The 18,223-nt window shown below is 43.0% G+C and overlaps 1 protein-coding gene across 1 annotated transcript in view; it reads right to left on the bottom strand.

Moving 5' to 3' along the window:
- KIAA1522 (KIAA1522 ortholog) overlaps positions 1-18,223 on the bottom strand; it is a 65,711-nt gene that overhangs the window by 16,973 nt on the left and 30,515 nt on the right. The window contains exons 2-5 of the mRNA XM_040424586.1: positions 5,805-5,954; positions 5,444-5,493; positions 2,910-3,018; positions 1,539-1,655 (exon numbers count right to left, since the gene is read on the bottom strand). Coding sequence (XP_040280520.1) covers positions 1,539-1,655; positions 2,910-3,018; positions 5,444-5,493; positions 5,805-5,954 — 426 coding nt within the window. The remainder of the gene's footprint in view (positions 1-1,538; positions 1,656-2,909; positions 3,019-5,443; positions 5,494-5,804; positions 5,955-18,223) is intronic.

Genomic DNA, 18,223 nt, shown 5'->3' with positions numbered 1-18,223 from the left:
TGCAGGTGGGGGTTGCAGCCAATCGCTGGCTTCAGCAGTATACAGCACAAGACCGCTGATGGCAGTGATTGGCTGCAACCCTCTATAAACAGAGCAGAGGTGAGTACTAGAGGTGGCAGAGGATTAAATGGGAGAGTATAGAATCTTTCATTTTTTTAACACAAATTCTGGATTTGGGGATTTTTTTGTCCTACCCTGAATAACCTTGGATCACATCTATAATACACTGTAATAATTTTGTATTACAGTATATTACACCTGTCAGTATAAGGCCTCATTTACACCCCATCAGTGCCCCGCAATCACCAATCCGTTGCCATGGCAGCTGCGGCCTTAACAAACTTTTTAATAAAAGTTACTGAAGAAAAAAAAAGTTAAAAACAAGTTGCACATGCATGGTATTGCCGGCATTGTACTGACCTTGCAGGGCCATAATTCATGACCTATAAGTTCAATAGGGGACCTTCCCCTCTATAATAGCCCTATTTCTTAACAAAGGGAGACCCCTTTAGCTTTGTATGAAGCGTCCCCAGCTCCTGATGTGAACATACGTCTCTGACTTTAGAGATGTTGTCAGAATGTTCACATTGTAACGACCTGTATGAAGTTAACATATTATTTATACTGAACGAGGAGAAATTTAAAAGCAAAGAGCAGCTACGGAATAGCAATTTTCCCATCCCCCAGCAAAGTTAATCAATAATTTGCATGTGCTCCAAATAGTTTTTTTGTTTTTTTTTAGCTCTCGTCCTGCAAAAAATCAGCTCACATAAATTATGGCTCTGTGACGCCATCAAAACTATTTTTTTCCATTCCCCGTCCCAGCCCAATAAAAACAAAAGTTGAAAAACAGATTTAATACGTTTTATGTATTCTAAAATAGTGCCATTTAAAAAATGTAACTCATCCTAAAAAAAAAAAAAAAAAAAAAAAGCCCTCTAACAGAAAAGTTAGAATTAGGAAAAGATAGTATTTGGCTATTTTATTATAGTCTTCCAGTAATTTTTTTTATTTTTTTTATAATAATGAATATTAATTAATTTATATTCAGGAATCTTTAAACCAATTCAGAAAGAGAATAAGGAACAATAACCATCACCATCTGGTAAGGGGAAATTAGATTTTCTAAAAAAATAAATAAATAAAAAATCTATATGCAACCCTTCCCAAAAAAATATTCAAGTAAAGGCGCCAATCCCTGAAGTCACCAGCCATTCTGTACTGTTTTTGCTGCCAGAGTACATGTACTTTATAGGTGAGATGCGTGTACATATATACAACAGGAATATTTATTCTATCATAAATCCATGAACTTTTATTGCTATTATGCGTAGTCTCCCAACTAGCTTTTCGTAATTTCCATCAGGTTGCAGGGTTTGTATTGTGAAACAAATGTCTAAGGCTCATGTGCCTCCGTCATGACACGTTAACTCCTTTCCTGCCTTTCAAACACCAAAGCACAATGTAGAGTCGCAACATGTGACTTGTTCCGTCCGGTGCTGCTGACCCAAATGTACCAGAGGTCTTGTGAAATTTACCAAGTTCTGCTGCAATGTGCTGAGGCACTCCCACTACTGTAGCTCTCTTCTCCTTACGCTTCCTTCCTACTCTGTTTGATGGCGTTCTGGGTGAGTCATAAGGTCTAAATGTGGAGCCTAGAAAGAAAACAATGGAAAGGAATATTACAAGTTTCTAGGATTCTGTAAGAACACTCTTCTTCACCACTTCTGACCCCCAGGTCTCTTTTAGTAAATAGAATTATTAAATGGAAAATAAAAGTAAGTCAATTTATTCATTAATTTATAGGAAAATAACAGAGGGACAACACAATTTAGAGTTAGATGCTCCAACTCCAATATTGTTATTTTTTTGGAGAATACATGTACTAAAATGGTATCTCAGGAGAGGTGACAGGTCCTCTCTTCACATCTATAAAGTGAAATGTACTGACGTTTGAGCATTACTAGTACGGATATTATGCTTCATCTTCACATGATCTAACACATCTTAATTTACAGGTACAGAACACAGGCTGAACGAAGACATAGGTCCATCAAGTTCAGCCTTTCTTGATCAATTATACACCATTGTTAGTTTACTTATTAAGTCAATGCCATTTGCTATTAGATAAGCATCTAACCCTTCTTGTAAATGCTGAAACAGTATCTCCCATTACTACCTCTTGGGGTAGGGCATTCTGTAGTATGACTACTCTAACTGTAAAGAACCCTTTCCTGTACGGAGGTCTAAACTGTCTTTCCTCCACATGTAAAGAACTGAACGTGGTTCATTTTAAAGGGGTTGTCTCATCATAGACAATGGGGGCATATTGCTAGGTTATGCCCCCATTGTCTTATAGGTGCCGCACCTATATCGAGAACGGAGCTCCGCAAGGTGGTGGCTGGAGGACTTCGGTCTGGCCACCACCAAGCCGGCTCCCCATAGAAGTGAATGGGAGCGTACCGCGCATGCGCGGTCCCTGCTCCCATTCATTTCTATGGGGCCGACACAAATAGCCGAGCCAGTGCTCGGTTATTTTCACCGGCCCCATAGAAAATGAATGGAAGGCGGCTGCGCATGCACAGTGCACCCTCCTTCACTTGCGGGGCTCCATTCTCAATATAGGTGCTGGTCCCAGCAGTGGGATCCGCACCTATAACACAATGGGGGCATATCCTAGCGATATGCCCCCATTGTCCATGATGAGACAACCCCTTTAAAGGTCCAAGGAACAACTAAATCCTGCGCCAGTTCTTTGTATTCACCACTTATGTGTTTATACGTGTAAATAAGATCACCTCTAAGGAGTCTTTTCTCCTAAGCCTGATTTTTATAGCTTCTCATAAGAGAGACCTTCCATCCCATTTAATTAACTGACACACAGGCATGAGCTATCGCACTTCTCTTACCTTTGCGCTTGATCATCTCTGACCGAGTGAGTACTGCATCATTGGTGCTCTCCATGGTGTAGGAAAGAGAACGAGTACGGAATTCGTTGTCATTTGTGTCAGTTGTGGACTGTGGGATACAGACAAATAAAACATAAAGATACAGGACAATTTTGAACATTGTGCACAAAAAAGATACAAAAATTATGGCATTAGAGATAAGCGAATTTCATATTTTGAAATTCGTTCACACTTCGTTTGTTGGTAAAGGGTAAATTTCGTTATGGATTCCGTTACCTTGGACCATAACGCAATTCTATGACAGAATGCCTAACGGAATACCTTTAGAGGCATTCCGTTATTCATTCCGTCATAATAGAAGTCTATGGACTGCAAAACGGATCCGTCCCGTTTAGGTTATGCAGGGGAGTCCATGAACTATAATGCCACATGCACATGACAATGTATTGTATGCAGATTTTCATGCATTTACGACAAATCTGCACAAGTTGTATATCACGTGCAGATTTGCAGCGATAAATCCACAGCATTGTCCAATACCAGCTACGTAGATTACATTTTCAAAATGTCATCTACACAGTGTTTCTCAGCATAAACTAACATGCAGTGCAGATTTTGAAATTGAATGTCTGTATCCCTGGTGGCCTAGAGTAGTGTAGGGATCATCCAGTATATACACGTTTCCCTAAAGGCTGGAAGCACTTTAAAATAACAAACACGCATTTAGTGCCACCAGTTCAGTGCTGCTGCCACCACTCTGGTTTTCACCAGTCTCAGTTTATTTCTGGGCAGAAGTCATGTGCAGTATCACCAATTAGACCAGTAACTGTCCGCAGCGGACATATGCTTAGATAGTAGGTGACCATTGAAGTAAATGGAAACTGGCAAGAACCAGAGCAGCAGTGGACAGCCTTTTAGAAAAATAATTTATATTCTAGATAAGTCTGTATGTCTGGTGTCCATGACAGTAAAAATGTTAGTACCAGCCTCCCTGGTGACCTATGGCAGTGAATTGTTAAATGTAAAAGTCCCTGGTGGTATGTAACAGGGTTAATTCCAGTAATACTGGTGTCTTGGACAGTGAATGGGTTAATGTAAGGAAGGATCTTGGCTAATCTAGGACAGTCATACGGTTACATATAAGATCCCTTATAGACTGCAGTTTTCATAAAGTATAGCACACTGATCCATACTATTTAAGGGTGGTTTCACGTCAAGTTTTTTCCCCTTCCTTTTAACATATACAAAAAACGTATACGTTAAACAGATGCCTCATACCGATGCCATACAGTGGCATCCGTTCACCATAGAGTTCCATTGTGTAAAAAAAATATATATACTTTTTTACCATCATTTTTTTTTTATATTTCCTATTCTTTCCATTTTTGTGGATGAGAATAGCTCTTTCTATTGATAAGGGCTCATGCCCACGGCTGGGCATATGGCGGGTCTGCAATACACGGGGCACCAGCCGTGTGCATTCCGCATCACGGATGCGGACCCATTCACTTCAATAGGTGCGCAAATCCAGAGATGCGGTGCGGAACGAAACCATGGAATGGAAGCACTAAGGAGTGCTTTGGTTGGGTTCCGTTCCACAAAAAGATAGAACTTGTCCTATCTTTTTGCGGAACGGATGGATTGCGGAACCCATTCAAGTGAATGGGGTCGCGATCCGCATGCGGCTCGCCGCGGTCGGTGCCAGTGCATTGTGGTCCGCAGCATGGGCACGGCCGGCACACGTTCATGTGCAAGAGGCCTAAGAGTGAGAACAAAATTGGAATGCACAAGTAAGCTGTTTTTCAAGGATCTGGGCGTTTTTACTGACAGATAAGGGTCCATTCACACGTCCGCAAAATGGGTCCGCATCCGTTCCGCAAATTTGCGGAAACGGGTGCAGACCCATTCATTTTCAATGGGGCCGGAATGTGCTGTCCGCATCTGCGGATACGCACTTCCGCATCTGTGCTTCCGTTTCAGCAAAAAAATAGAACATGTCCTATTCTTGTCCACAATTGTAGACAAGATTAGGCATTTTCTATTATAGTGCCGGCGATGTGCGGTCCGCAAATTGCGAAATGCACATTGCCAGTGTCCGTGTTTTGCGGATCCGCAGAACACTTACGGACGTGTGAATGGACCCTAATCTGGCTAGTGCATGAGGTCTAAGGGTTGAGTGCTTACTCACTTCTCCAGGCTCCAGTGTTTTCCTGGTTCTAGCTTCCTGCAATGTTAATAGAGATCTGTGCAGGTGTAAGTCGGAGTGACTGTACGGCTGCACAGTTCTCTCTATGAGAGCTCAAGAAGTTTGTGACGGAGTAGACTATTCCTAAGCGACAGTGGCTTCAGAGCTGTGCGACTGCATTTTACAGCGTTATCACCACTGTGGAAAAGTTTAGGTGACAGAATACAATGTGTAAGATCCGTGCATTAGAAAAGCCCACACTCCTTTTTACCCAGCATTTACATTAAATATAGATGTTTCCTTTCTGCAGTCTATACTGACTGTCTAATTAAGACCTTTATAGCTATACCTCGGGAGTCTTATTTTCGTCCTGGAAGGAAGGCTTGCTCTGCTGTTTTTCTGAAAGACAACATGACAAAATGATTGAGAGCATGTGATTCTGCAATGTCACTTTCACCCTAAAACACCCAATTGTATCATGAACATTCAGTCCATGGCATACAACCAGCCTACAATGTTAAGAAATAATTCACTGTGATGCAAAGTGTTGCTTGTGATAATCCTAATGTTACATCCAAGAATTGGGCCACAGTAAGGCTGGACATACACATGAGTCTGAAGACCCCCATACATATTAGATGTCCCACAAAAATTGGCAGGACTGGACGCCATTAATCTAAAATAGAAGAATCTGAAAACCCCCTTTTTACCTCTTCTCTGTAGGGACTTAAGCCCCTCTTGAGCCTGGCTGTGAATTTCTTCCACCACCGAGTTGCGCCCACTGGGGAAGAAGACATTGTCGGGTGAATCATCTTCGTGAGGTGGAGCTGGTTGGGGTTCACCATCAGGTTTTGACTTATCTTAAGAAGTTAACATAAGAAGAAAGGGTTGTCACATCATCTTGTGTTTCTCCCAAATATTCTTTCTAACCTTTGTTGCTAATATCACATTGGTATGTACTGTACATGCTTATTATAACTGTTGTAATGTCGCGGGAATCGGATAAAAAGTATTAATTACTTCAACCTTAGCGTGTTCGCTCTTGCAAAGCATCTACCATTAGACGGCCATGTTAAATGTGATCACATGTTATCTGGCAGTTGACTCTTTTATGCTGTGATGAGTCATTCTTAGCCTCAAGGACACACACAAGCTTTCAATGTCACGAGTACGGTGTCAGCACGGAGTGAATCAGGCCGGGCCCAAGTATAATCAGAAACAACTAGTGTACTGTTCATACTTGGGTAGGAGCCTGCTAAGACTTTAGTACTTTTCCTACAGTGTAGATCACCGTCCGTACGTACACACACCATAAACAGAGTATATAAGCGCAAAGTTTCATTGAACTTGCTCCTGCACAGTCAGGTGCTTCCCACTCCCTGACATACAGGATAGTACACAGCCCTGCAACTGCCGGGATTGGAGATGAAATCTTAGGTGGTGACAGAGGGGAGGAGGCTTCCTCTGTCCTCCCATTGGTATCTTCCTATTAGGCCATGCCAGAGTCATTGCCCAATAGTACAACACTGACCAGCAATAACGATTTGAAATACTACGATTGCTTCCTCAGTAATACAAAAAACAATGTACATTTAGGCTACATGCACACGAACGTTGTTTGTTTCCGTTCCGTTGTTTTTGCGGATAGGATGCGGACCCATTCATTAAAAAAATGCAGACATCACACCGTGTGCTGTCTGCATCAGTATGTGCGTTCCGTAGCCCCGCATAAAAAAAAAAAAATTTGAACATATCCTATTCTTGTCCATTTTAGGCATTGTTACAATGGATCCGCAAAAAAAAAAAAGCTGATGGCATACGGATGTCATCTGTTTTTTTTTTTTTTTGCAGACCGCAAAACACATACGGCCGTGTGCATGTAGCCTTAAGCTGAATAAAGTTGAATTAAAAAAGGCTCCACAAAATTATAATTTTTTATTAAGAATTACTGTAGTTTTAAAAAATAAGTCACCATAAGGCCTCATGCACACGACCGTTGTGTGCATCCGTGGCCGTTGTGCCATTTTCCGTTTTTTTTCACGGACCCATTGACTTTCAATGGGTCCGTGGAAAAAATCGGAAAATGCACCGTTTTGCAGCCGCATCCGTGTTTCCTGTCCGTCAAAAAAATATGACCTGTCCTATTTTTTTGACGGACAACGGTTCACGGACCCATTCAAGTCAATGGGTCCGTGAAAGAACACGGATGCACACAAGATTGGCATCCGCGTCCGTGATCCATGGCCGTAGGTTACTTTCATACAGACGGATCCGAAGTGTTTCCATGGTGTTTCTGTCCGTGCCTCCACACCGCAAAAAAAATAGAACATGTTCTATTCTTTTGCGGTGTGGACGGATCACAGACCCATTCAAGTTGAATGGGTCTCGATCCCTCCCGGCCGCTGCACGGATGTTGCCCGTGCATTGGGGACCGCAAATTGCGGTCCCCAATGCACGGAACGGAAGCACAACGGCCGTGTGCATGAGCCCTTACTATGTAATATTTTTATTTCCCTATAGGTCTCTTTTTTTCTTCCTTTGTATTACTATTGGAAAAACTGCTATAAAAATAGATTTAAAATGGAACTAATTACAAACTAAGTTATCACACAAAATACTAGACCTTATACGGGTATGTGAGCAGAAAAATAAAAAACTATGACTAATGGAATGCTGGGACACAAAAGGGGTTAAAGTAGGTGTTTGTCTCTGAAGACTGGGGGAGATTTATCAAACCAATCAGATTCCTCATTTTATTTTCCAAAGGAGCTGTCCAAAATAAAAGATGGAATCTGATTGGTTGCTATGGGCGACTAAGCCAGTTCTACTTTACACCAGTTTGCTAAATCTCCCCCATTATTTAGGCGAGGTTCACATTTGCGGCAAAGGTTCCGGTAAAACAAGGACACAATACTGCTGACTTCAGAATGACAGAATCAATATCGTAAAGCCGACAAACCCTGTTACAGTCAAGAGGATCTGTTGACCACAATTGGTGTCTGGCATATGTTGGATCTGGTGCTTCCGTTTTTCAAGGCCTCTACCAGAAACGAAAAACTGAATTTGTTGTCGATGTGAACCTAGCCTTAGGCCCCTTGCAGACGGGCGTGTGCGGATTAGGTCGAGATGCGTTCCGAATGCGTTCAGTGAAAAATGCGCAATTTCGCAAACAAAGTCATTCAGTTTTGTCTGCGATCGCGTTCAGTTTTTATCGCGCGGGTGCAATGCGATTTGATGCGCTTTGCATGCGCATGATAAAAAACTGAAAGTATACAAACAACATCTCTTAGCAACCATCCGTGAAAAACGCATAGCATCCGCACTTGCTTGCGGATGCGATTTTGACGCAGCTTCCATTTCATAAAGATTTTTGTCACTTCACTTCTCCAAAAAATTTTTTTGAAAAAGTGATCAAAAAGTCACACACACACACACACACTTCAAAATGGCATCACTGAAAAGTACAAATCTCCTCACAAAAAATGAGCCCTCATACAGCTCCGGACACATAACTACAAAAAAGTTATAGGGGTCAGAATATGGCGATGAAAAGAAAAAGTGAATTTTTTCAAGGTTTTTCTTTTTCTTTTCAGTATTAAAGGGGTTGCCCGGGTTCAGAGCTGAACCTGGACATACCCTTATTTTCACCCAGGCAGCCCCCTCGAGGCTAGCATCGGAGCATCTCATGCTCCGATGCGCTCCCTTGCCCTGCGCTAAATCGCGCAGGGCACGGGCTCTTTTGTTTGTGTTCGGTGACATCACCTGCTCTGATGGGCGGGCTTTAGCGCTGCCCTAGCCGTTTTACTGGCTAGGGCAGCGCCAAATCCCGCCCATCAGTACCGGTGACGTCACCAGGCTTCCTGGCAGCCCCATGGAGAGCCCATGAACTGCTCCGATGCTCAAGTCAGGGGGGCTGCCGGGGGGAAAATGGAGGAATGTCCGGGTTCAGCTCTGAACCCGGACAACCCCTTTAAAACGCAAGAAAAACTATACAAGTGTGGTATCGTAATCATATTTACCTGCAGAATGAAGGTAATAGGTCAATTCTACTGAATAGAGAACACCATAAAAAAATAAAAAAATTAAAAACAAAACATAAAACTGTGGCAGAATTGTTTTGTTTTGTTTTTTCAATTCTACCCAATTTGGAACTTTTTTCCAGCTCCCCACTACATCATATGGAATATTAAATGGTGCCATTAAAAAGTAGAACTTGTCCCGCAAAGAAAAAAGCCCTCATAAGGCTATGTGAACAGGAAAAAAACAAATTATGGCTGTAGGAAGCTGCTGGAGTGAAAAACGATATTGCAAAAACAGAGAATCGCAAGGTCCTCTAAAACAGGTTAAACAGGCCTTGAGACATGACTCAGATAATAATTAAGCCAGCACCTACCATACTATCCCCCAAATCCTGACCTACTGTAGGACTCTCACTCAGTTAAAGGGAACCTGTCACCTAGAAAATGCATATTAAACCGCCAGCAGTACCTTATTGCAGCCTGTGGCATCATTATAAAGGCGTCTGTGTCTTTTCTGTGCAATGCGGCAAAAGTCTGAGAAAATGTGGCTTTTATTCAACTGGCCACGCTATGTGTTTGATTGACAGGATGTCCAAGTCCTTCACTGCCGGTTGCTTGAATGTAGTCTTGCACATGCGCAGGCTCTTGTGTGCGAGTGTCCGAGCATTGAGCTTTTGAAAACTATCTCACAGCGGAGTGGAACAGTGTGCAGGCGCCAGCATTGCAGGGACACAGCGCATGCGCAAGAGTACATTCAAGCGTTCAGTAGTGAAAGAAATCCTATCAAGCGCTAAAGGGGAAGGAAAGGGGGCGGGGCACGCTTGACTTCAGGCGAGAAAGCCGCGGCCCCCGTTGACTTAAAGACTTGTTTACATAGCGTGGCCAGTGGAATAAAAGTATTTTTTCAGACTTTTGCCGCATTGCACAGAAGAGACACAGACACCTTTATAATTATGCTACAGGCTTCAAGAAGATACTGCTGGCGGTTTAATATGCATTTCCTAGGTGACAGTTTGCCTTTAAAGGGGTTGTCCGGGTTCAGAGCTGAACTCGAAGATATCCCCTTCTCCCCCCACTCAGCCCCTCTGAATTGCGCAGGGCAAGGTCTTTTTCTGCAGATCCGGTGACGTACAGGGTCTTTCACCTAGCAGTGAGCCCGGTGGCGTCACCAGCACTAATGGGTGGGCTTTAGCGCTGCCCTAGCCTGTTAAACAGCTAGGACAGCGCTAAAGCTTGCCTATTAGTGCCGGTAAGGTCACAAAAAAGCCCTTGTCCTGTACTATACAGCAAAGGAGAGCATCGGAGTATGAAATGCTCCGATGCTCATGTCAGAGGGGCTAAGTGGGGGAAGAAGGGGATATGTCCGGGTTCAGTTTTGAACCCGGACAACCCCTTTAAGCCAGCACTCTCTACTCTGCACTGATGAGGGCAATCACCTTGAAACAGCTGTCTGCAGATGAGGTGCTGGCTTATTATTTATCCAAGTCCGTTAGAGCAGAGCTGTGATCTGTGAGTACTTAGCTTAGCTACAGTGTCTATAGTGAGTCTAAGGTAGTCTAAGACACCCCCCCGTCTCATCATTGGTTCAGGTTGCAGTTTTTTGCATGTCTTTCACAGGCTCCCAAGGAAATACATGTATGAAAGTCTGATTTCTGTTACATTAAAAGGGAGAGCATCGGGGGGGGGGGGGGGGGGGGGAACAGACAGCCTGAAGTCAGGGCTGGTGGAATATGTGCTATAGGATAAATGGTTAAAGATCAAGGCAGGCAGCGAAAGGTCAATACGGAGGTCAGGAACAGATCAGGTTAGGCAGCGGAGGCTCAGAGTCCAGTAAACAGGCAGAAAGTCGGTACAGGGGCAAACAGAAAACACACTTTAGAAATTGATTGAAAAGCTTAAAAGTGATTGGGGTTCATTTATTGCAGGCCTGGTCATAAATTAGGCGCATCCTCCAGCAGTCCATGAGCCTAGATTGAAATCTACTCCGGCTCATAGGTGGAGTAGACTTCAATCCTTAACGCCATTATGCTGGCATAAATGATAGTGAATGTGTCGGGCAAATGGCCTTGTTCCTGCGACTCCCCTTTTTTATACAGTGGAGAGGCCGATGTAGAAACGCCACGTGCGCCTACATTTAGGTGCAATGGCGTTTAAAAAGTCGCAAACTACGGGTTTTTGACTATTGATGCCAGCTCCTGGCATAGGGGGAGATAGTAAATGACCCTTTTTCCACAAAGGAAGAGGTTAAAGAACTGGGAGAGGACGTAGAAAAACATATCCAGAAAACTATCCACCCATTTTTTAAATTTACATAGCATTAAATAAATTACATAGACTATTCACATAGAGTATTAACAAGTGGTACTTTTTTGGAAAGTGTGACCTTATCACAAAGCACACCCTCAACCCCTCCTAAGGTGCTGCTCCCTCACCTTACCTTCCATTAGGTTCACTTACGTGCCCTATGGAATTGACTCCACCAGCTGTAAGGTGACAGAATTAGCGGCCTCTGCTACTACCCATAGTGACAGGGGACATCTGATAGAAGTCCATTATTGTATGTTCCGAGCTACAAGTTGAGTTTGTGTCCTCTATGAACTAATGTCCAGCCTCGAGGAGAACATTTCTACAAAGCATATTTACTCAGATCAGAGAAATTCAATTATTTCAACTGTATCCAAATCCTTCTGATCCTATCACCCTGGTTATTTTCCGTATATAGAGAATCGGTGACCTGACTGATTGGAATATGGAGCATATTCTGCATATTCTTTAGTTTTAGAGGAGTGTGAACACTAACCTCCCCTATGATCCATTAATAACAACACAGGAAGCATCCCTATCCTCTTTAGGGCTCATGCACACTGGTGTAGTGTTGGTCCGCATCCGATCCGTGTCTTCTTGGATCGGATGCGGACCCATTCATCTCCTTGCGGACAAGGATAGGGCATTTCTGCAGGAGAAAAAAAAACATGGCGTCAAGAACTCGGCCGGGATCCATGTTTTGCGGATCATAAAAACAGATACAGTCATGTGCAGCAGGCTTTACATAATAATGATCTCTCTTGGAAGCAGAAATGAGCTCTCCATGCAGTATCGTCTTGAAGAACCATTGATGTGCTTTTGTTTCTACAAAGCAGCAAAACTGAACTAGCAGAGCTGCAGTGTAAAGTATGGTGAAAGCCAGAGCAGGCTGCATGCTACATTGCGTAATAAAAAATAAATATTCCCAAAGCAATTACCGTATATATGTTTACATCTGTGGTGAAAAAGAAGCCGCACTATCACATTCGGGAAAAAAAGTTGTTCCTTCGAAATACGTGAAATCTTTACAACTGTATAAGCATTCTGGTTACACTCATCCGGCCATACATTTCGGACCGTTTTTTACAGACCAATATAAACCTAGGATTAAAAGTCCGCTAGAGTGTGTTTCACAAGATCAAGAGGCGGAGTCCTCCAATGTAGTAGGCATTAAAGGGCCACATGTCATGCTACTGGCAGCTAAGAAGTGTGTGCTGAGAAAGTGGCTGCAGCCACAATTACCCTCCCTAGAGGAGGTGTTAGGTACAATGAAGATGCTTATGTGTATGGTCAGATTGGACACGGAAAGGAATAAAATGCCACGAAAAGATTTTTCCACAAATGGAAAGATTTTATTGAAAAGTCTCTTACACAGTATGAAATTCGAGAGGTGGTTAAGCCAGTCACCGAAACTACCTGGTTCATGAAGCAAAGGATAGCTAATAGGCTAGGCAAACTAGGGGATTGATCTTTGGAGGGGATTTACCCACAGTGCAAACGTTACTGTTCACAGGCTACGTTGTGGGATAGGGGTTCAAGGGGAAGTTTATTTTTGTTTTTTACATAGAAAATGGATTCACCTTTCTATTATACAGTTAAATGGATGTTGATGGCACAACCTTAAAGGGGTATTCCCAACACGCTATTACATACTTACCTGCTCCCGGCGCGCTGTCCACTTCCTGGTTTCGGCACTCGGCAGGGGACGGGCTCCATCTTGATTGAAGTCTTCTCCCGGCCGGGCCGTATCGCTGGACTGAACGCTCACGCCGAGGCCACGCATGCGCCCTGGTGACTTCTTCCTGGCAAGTATACTATACTGGCCAGGAAGAAATCACCATAGCGCATGCGCGGCCTCGGCGTGCGCTTTCGGGACTGCGCACGGCCGGCCAGGAGAAGAGAAGAAGTAGTCTGCACACGCACAGCCACTGCAATTCCTGAGAAGAGCGGTGGCCGTAACCAGAGGAGAAGGAAGACAACAGTCAGGTAAGTATATGTTTATTTTCTTCTAAGGGGTGGGAATTTGTTAATTAAATATATTTAGAAAAATTATCACTGTTAAATCATTAACAGATTTAACAGTGATCATTAAGATGGGAATACCCCTTTAACAGGCTGATTTGTGTTCTACAGTCAGGTCCATAAATATTGGGACATCAACACAATTCTAACATTGTGTCTCTACACCACTACAATAGATTTGAAATGAAACCAACAAGATGTGCTTTAACTGCAGACTGTCAGCTTTAATTTGAGGGTATTTACATCCAAATCGGGTGAACGGTGTAGGAATTACAACAGTTTGCATATGTGGCACCCACTTGTTAAGGGACCAAAAGTAATGGGACACAATAATTTTCATAAATCAAACTTTCACTTTTTAATGCTTGGTTGCAAATCCTTTGCAGTCAATTACAGCCTGAAGTCTGGAACGCATAGACATCACCAGACGCTGGGTTTCATCCCTGGTGATGCTCTGCCAGGCCTCTACTGCAACAGTCTTCAGCTCCTGCTTGTTCTTGGGGCATTTTCCCTTCAGTTTTGTCTTCAGCAAGTGAAATGCATGCTCAATCGGATTCAGGTCAGGTGATCGACTTGGCCATTGCATAACATTCCATTTCTTTCCCTTAAAAAACTCTTTGGTTGCTTTTGCAGTATGCTTTGGGTCTTTGTCCATCTGCACTGTGAAGCGCCGTCCAATGAGTTCTGAAGCCTTTAGCTGAATATGAGCAGATAATATTGCCTGAAACACTTCAGAATTCATCCTGCTGCTTTTGTCAGCAGTCACATCATCAATAAATACAAGAGAACCAGTTTCATTGGCAGCCATATATGCCCACGCCATGACACTACCACCACCATGCTTCACTGATGAGGTGGTATGCTTAGGATCATGAGCAGTTCCTTTCCTTCTCCATACTCTTCTCTTCCCATCACTCTGGTACAAGTTGATCTTGGTCTCATCTGTCCATAGGATGTTGTTCCAGAACTTTGAAGGCTTTTTTAGATGTCGTTTGGCAAACTCTAATCTGGCCTTCCTGTTTTTTAGGCTCACCAATGGTTTACATCTTGTGGTGAACCCTCTGTATTCACTCTGGTGAAGTCTTCTCTTCATTCTTGACTTTGAGACACATACAACTACCTCCTGGAGAGTGTTCTTGATTTGGCCAACTGTTGTAAAGGGTGTTTTCTTCACCAGGGAAAGAATTCTTCGGTCATCCACCACAGTTGTTTTCCGTGGTCTTCCGGGTCTTTTGTTGTTGCTGGGCTCACCGGTGCGTTCCTTCTTTTTAAAAATGTTCCAAACAGTTGTTTTGGCCACGCCTAATATTTTTGCTATCTCTCTGATGGGTTTGTTTTGTTTTTTTCAGCCTAATGATGGCTTGCTTCACTGATAGTGACAGCTCTTTGGATCTCATCTTGAGAGTTGACAGCAACAGATTCCAAATGCAAATAGCACACTTGAAATGAACTCTGGACCTTTTATCTGCCCATTGTAATTGGGATAATAAGGGAATAACACACACCTGACCATGGAACAGCTGAGAAGCCAATTGTCCCATTACTTGTGGTCACTTAACAAGTAGGAGGCACATATGCAAACTGTTGTAATTACTACACCATTCACCTGATTTGGATGTAAATACCCTCAAATTAAAGCTGACAGTCTGCAGGTAAAGCACATCTTGTTAGTTTCATTTCAAATCCATTGTGGTGGTGTATAGAGCCAAAAATGTTAGAATTGTGTAGATGTCCCAATATTTATGGACCTGACTATCTGTAAAAGGTCTATACTGACTAACTGTATCTATTTCTGACAATACTGTGTAATGTCGATATACACTCACCTAAAGAATTATTAGGAACACCATACTAATACGGTGTTGCCCCTTTTGCCTTCAGAACTGCCTTAATTCTACGTGGCATTGATTCAACAAGGTGCTGATAGCATTCTTTAGAAATGTTGGCCCATATTGATAGGACAGCATCTTGCAGTTGATGGAGATTTGAGGGATGCACATCCAGGGCACGAAGCTCCCGTTCCACCACATCCCAAAGATGCTCTATTGGGTTGAGATCTGGTGACTGTGGGGGCCATTTTAGTACAGTGAACTCATTGTCATGTTCAAGAAACCAATTTGAAATGATTCGAGCTTTGTGACATGGTGCATTATACTGCTGGAAGTAGCCATCAGAGGATGGATACATGTTCTCATTCTGTTTACGCCAAATTCGGACTCTACCATTTGAATGTCTCAACAGAAATCGAGACTCATCAGACCAGGCAACATTTTTCCAGTCTTCAACAGTCCAATTTTGGTGAGCTCGTGCAAATTGTAGCCTCTTTTTCCTATTTGTAGTGGAGATGAGTGGTACCCGGTGGGGTCTTCTGCTGTTGTAGCCCATCCGCCTCAAGGTTGTGCGTGTTGTGGCTTCACAAATGCTTTGCTGCATACCTCGGTTGTAACGAGTGGTTATTTCAGTCAACGTTGCTCTTCTATCAGCTTGAATCAGTCGGCCCATTCTCCTCTGACCTCTAGCATCCACAAGGCATTTTTGCCCACAGGACTGCCGCATACTGGATGTTTTTCCCTTTTCACACCATTCTTTGTAAACCCTAGAAATGGTTGTGCGTGAAAATCCCAGTAACTGAGCAGATTGTGAAATACTCAGACCGGCCCGTCTGGCACCAACAACCATGCCACGCTCAAAATGGCTTAAATCACCTTTCTTTCCCATTCTGACATTCAGTTTGGAGTTCAGGAGATTGTCTTGACCAGGAGCACCCCCCTAAATGCATTGAAGCAACTGCCATGTGATTGGTTGACTAGATAATTGCATTAATGAGAAAAAGAACAGGTGTTCCTAATAATTCTTTAGGTGAGTGATATATATATATATATATAAATCCGAATAAAATTAAATTAAAAAAAAAAGTCTGCTAGCTCTTCTCCTCTGAACCTCGACATTCCATGTTTCAATCAGCAAAAAGCACCTGTCAGCAGGATCAAACCTCTTAGACCAGGTTAAGGGTCCATTCACACGTCCATGTGTGTTCTGCGGATCCACGGATCTGCAAAACACGGACATCGGCGATGTGCGTTCCGCATTTTGCGGACCGCACATCGCCGGCACTTAATAGAAAATGTTCTATTTTTTTCGGGAACGGAATTGCGGACCCGGAAGTGCGGGTCTGCAATTCCGGATCCGGGCAGCACATCGTGCTGCCCCATATAAATAAATGGATCTGCAATTCCGTTCCGCAAAATGCGGAATGAAATTGTGGATGTGTGAATGGACCCTTACTGAGATAGGTATCCTTTGAATCAGCAAAATCAGCCCTGTCTTGAAAAAAAATCATTTGCCTAGTTCTTGAGAAAAAAAGACTTTCAAGTTTTATGCAAATTAGGGCTTCAGTGCACCGAGGGCCGGGCCTAGCCCCTCAGTGCACAAAACCCTAATTTGCATAAATAATAAAAGTCTTTTTTTCTGAGTATCGCCAGAACTGATTTTCACACAACAGGTGTCATTTAAATTAGCAGGATCAATCCTACCAGACAAATATCCCTGGTTTTAATGAGGTTGATCCTGCTGACATGTGCTTTAAACAAGGATACATTATTTCTATCTATTTGCAGAGCATTAGTTACATTTGGGTTTACTGCATTTTCTTTCTCAAGGCTACAGTTCTAGGAAATGTATTTCCTTTAAAGGGGTTGTCCAGTTTCCTATATTGATGAACTATCCACAGGACAGGTCATCAATATCAGATCGGTGGGGGGGTGGGAACTCCTCGAGTGCTGCATGTTCTCCTCTGATTACCTGCTCATCGTCCACATTGCAGTGGAGAGCAGTTCCATTACAACTCCTCCTTCCCATTCAAGTGAATAGGATGGCGGAGCTGTAATTACACGGCTCCCCGCTGCAATGTCGATGGCGGGCAGGTAAACAGTGAAAAGAGTCATATAAAATATATGTAGTTTTATTAAGACATAAAGTAAACATGCAATGACATAAGGCACAAGGCAATGGAAGGATGGGAGGCCCCGTGTATCAGATCCGGCTCCGATACACGGGGCGTCCCATCCTTCCATTGCCTTGTGCCTTATGTCACTGTATGTTTACTTTATGTCTTAATAAAACCACAAATATTTTATATGAGTGTTTTCCTCATTTTTTATGGTGTTATTGGTTTGGTTCTTTTTGGTTATAGTAATTGATGCTAGACCCCAGTGCATTGCATGTACTTTATCTGAGTTTTTCTTTTTGGTTGGTCAAACAGTGAAAAGAGGGCAGCACTGCATGCTTTTCAGTCAGCGGTGCACACTGACACCACTCACACGAGTGCTGTAACCCTTCAAACAGTTGATTGGAGGGAGTCAGACCCCCGCCGATCTGATATTGATGACCTCTCCTAAGGATAGGTCATTAATATTGGAAACTGGACAAACAGTTTTGGGGAAAAATAAATCTATAGTTTGGGTATTTTTTGCACCAACTTGTAAAACACAAAATAAGGCTGTACATGTAGGTATAACCCAACATATAATTTTCCTTTCTTAAAGGGGTATTCCAGTTTTATGATATTGATGAAGTACCCTTAAGGGAATGTTAATATCTCAATATGACATCTGTGGGGGTCTGACTCCCGCCAATCAACTGTTTGAAGGGGTTGCGGCACTTCTGTGAGTGGTGGTCCTCCTAAATGCTTACCTGCACGCTGTCTACATAATAGCGGTAGTCCTATTTGGCCCAATAGTCGGTAGTCTAAAGAAAAGCTTTTCCTAAAAGAACCTTCCCATAAT

This window comes from Bufo bufo, chromosome 3 (genome assembly GCF_905171765.1).
Source record: "Bufo bufo chromosome 3, aBufBuf1.1, whole genome shotgun sequence".
Lineage (NCBI taxonomy): Eukaryota > Metazoa > Chordata > Amphibia > Anura > Bufonidae > Bufo > Bufo bufo.
This window is presented reverse-complemented; position numbering and strand designations above follow the sequence as displayed.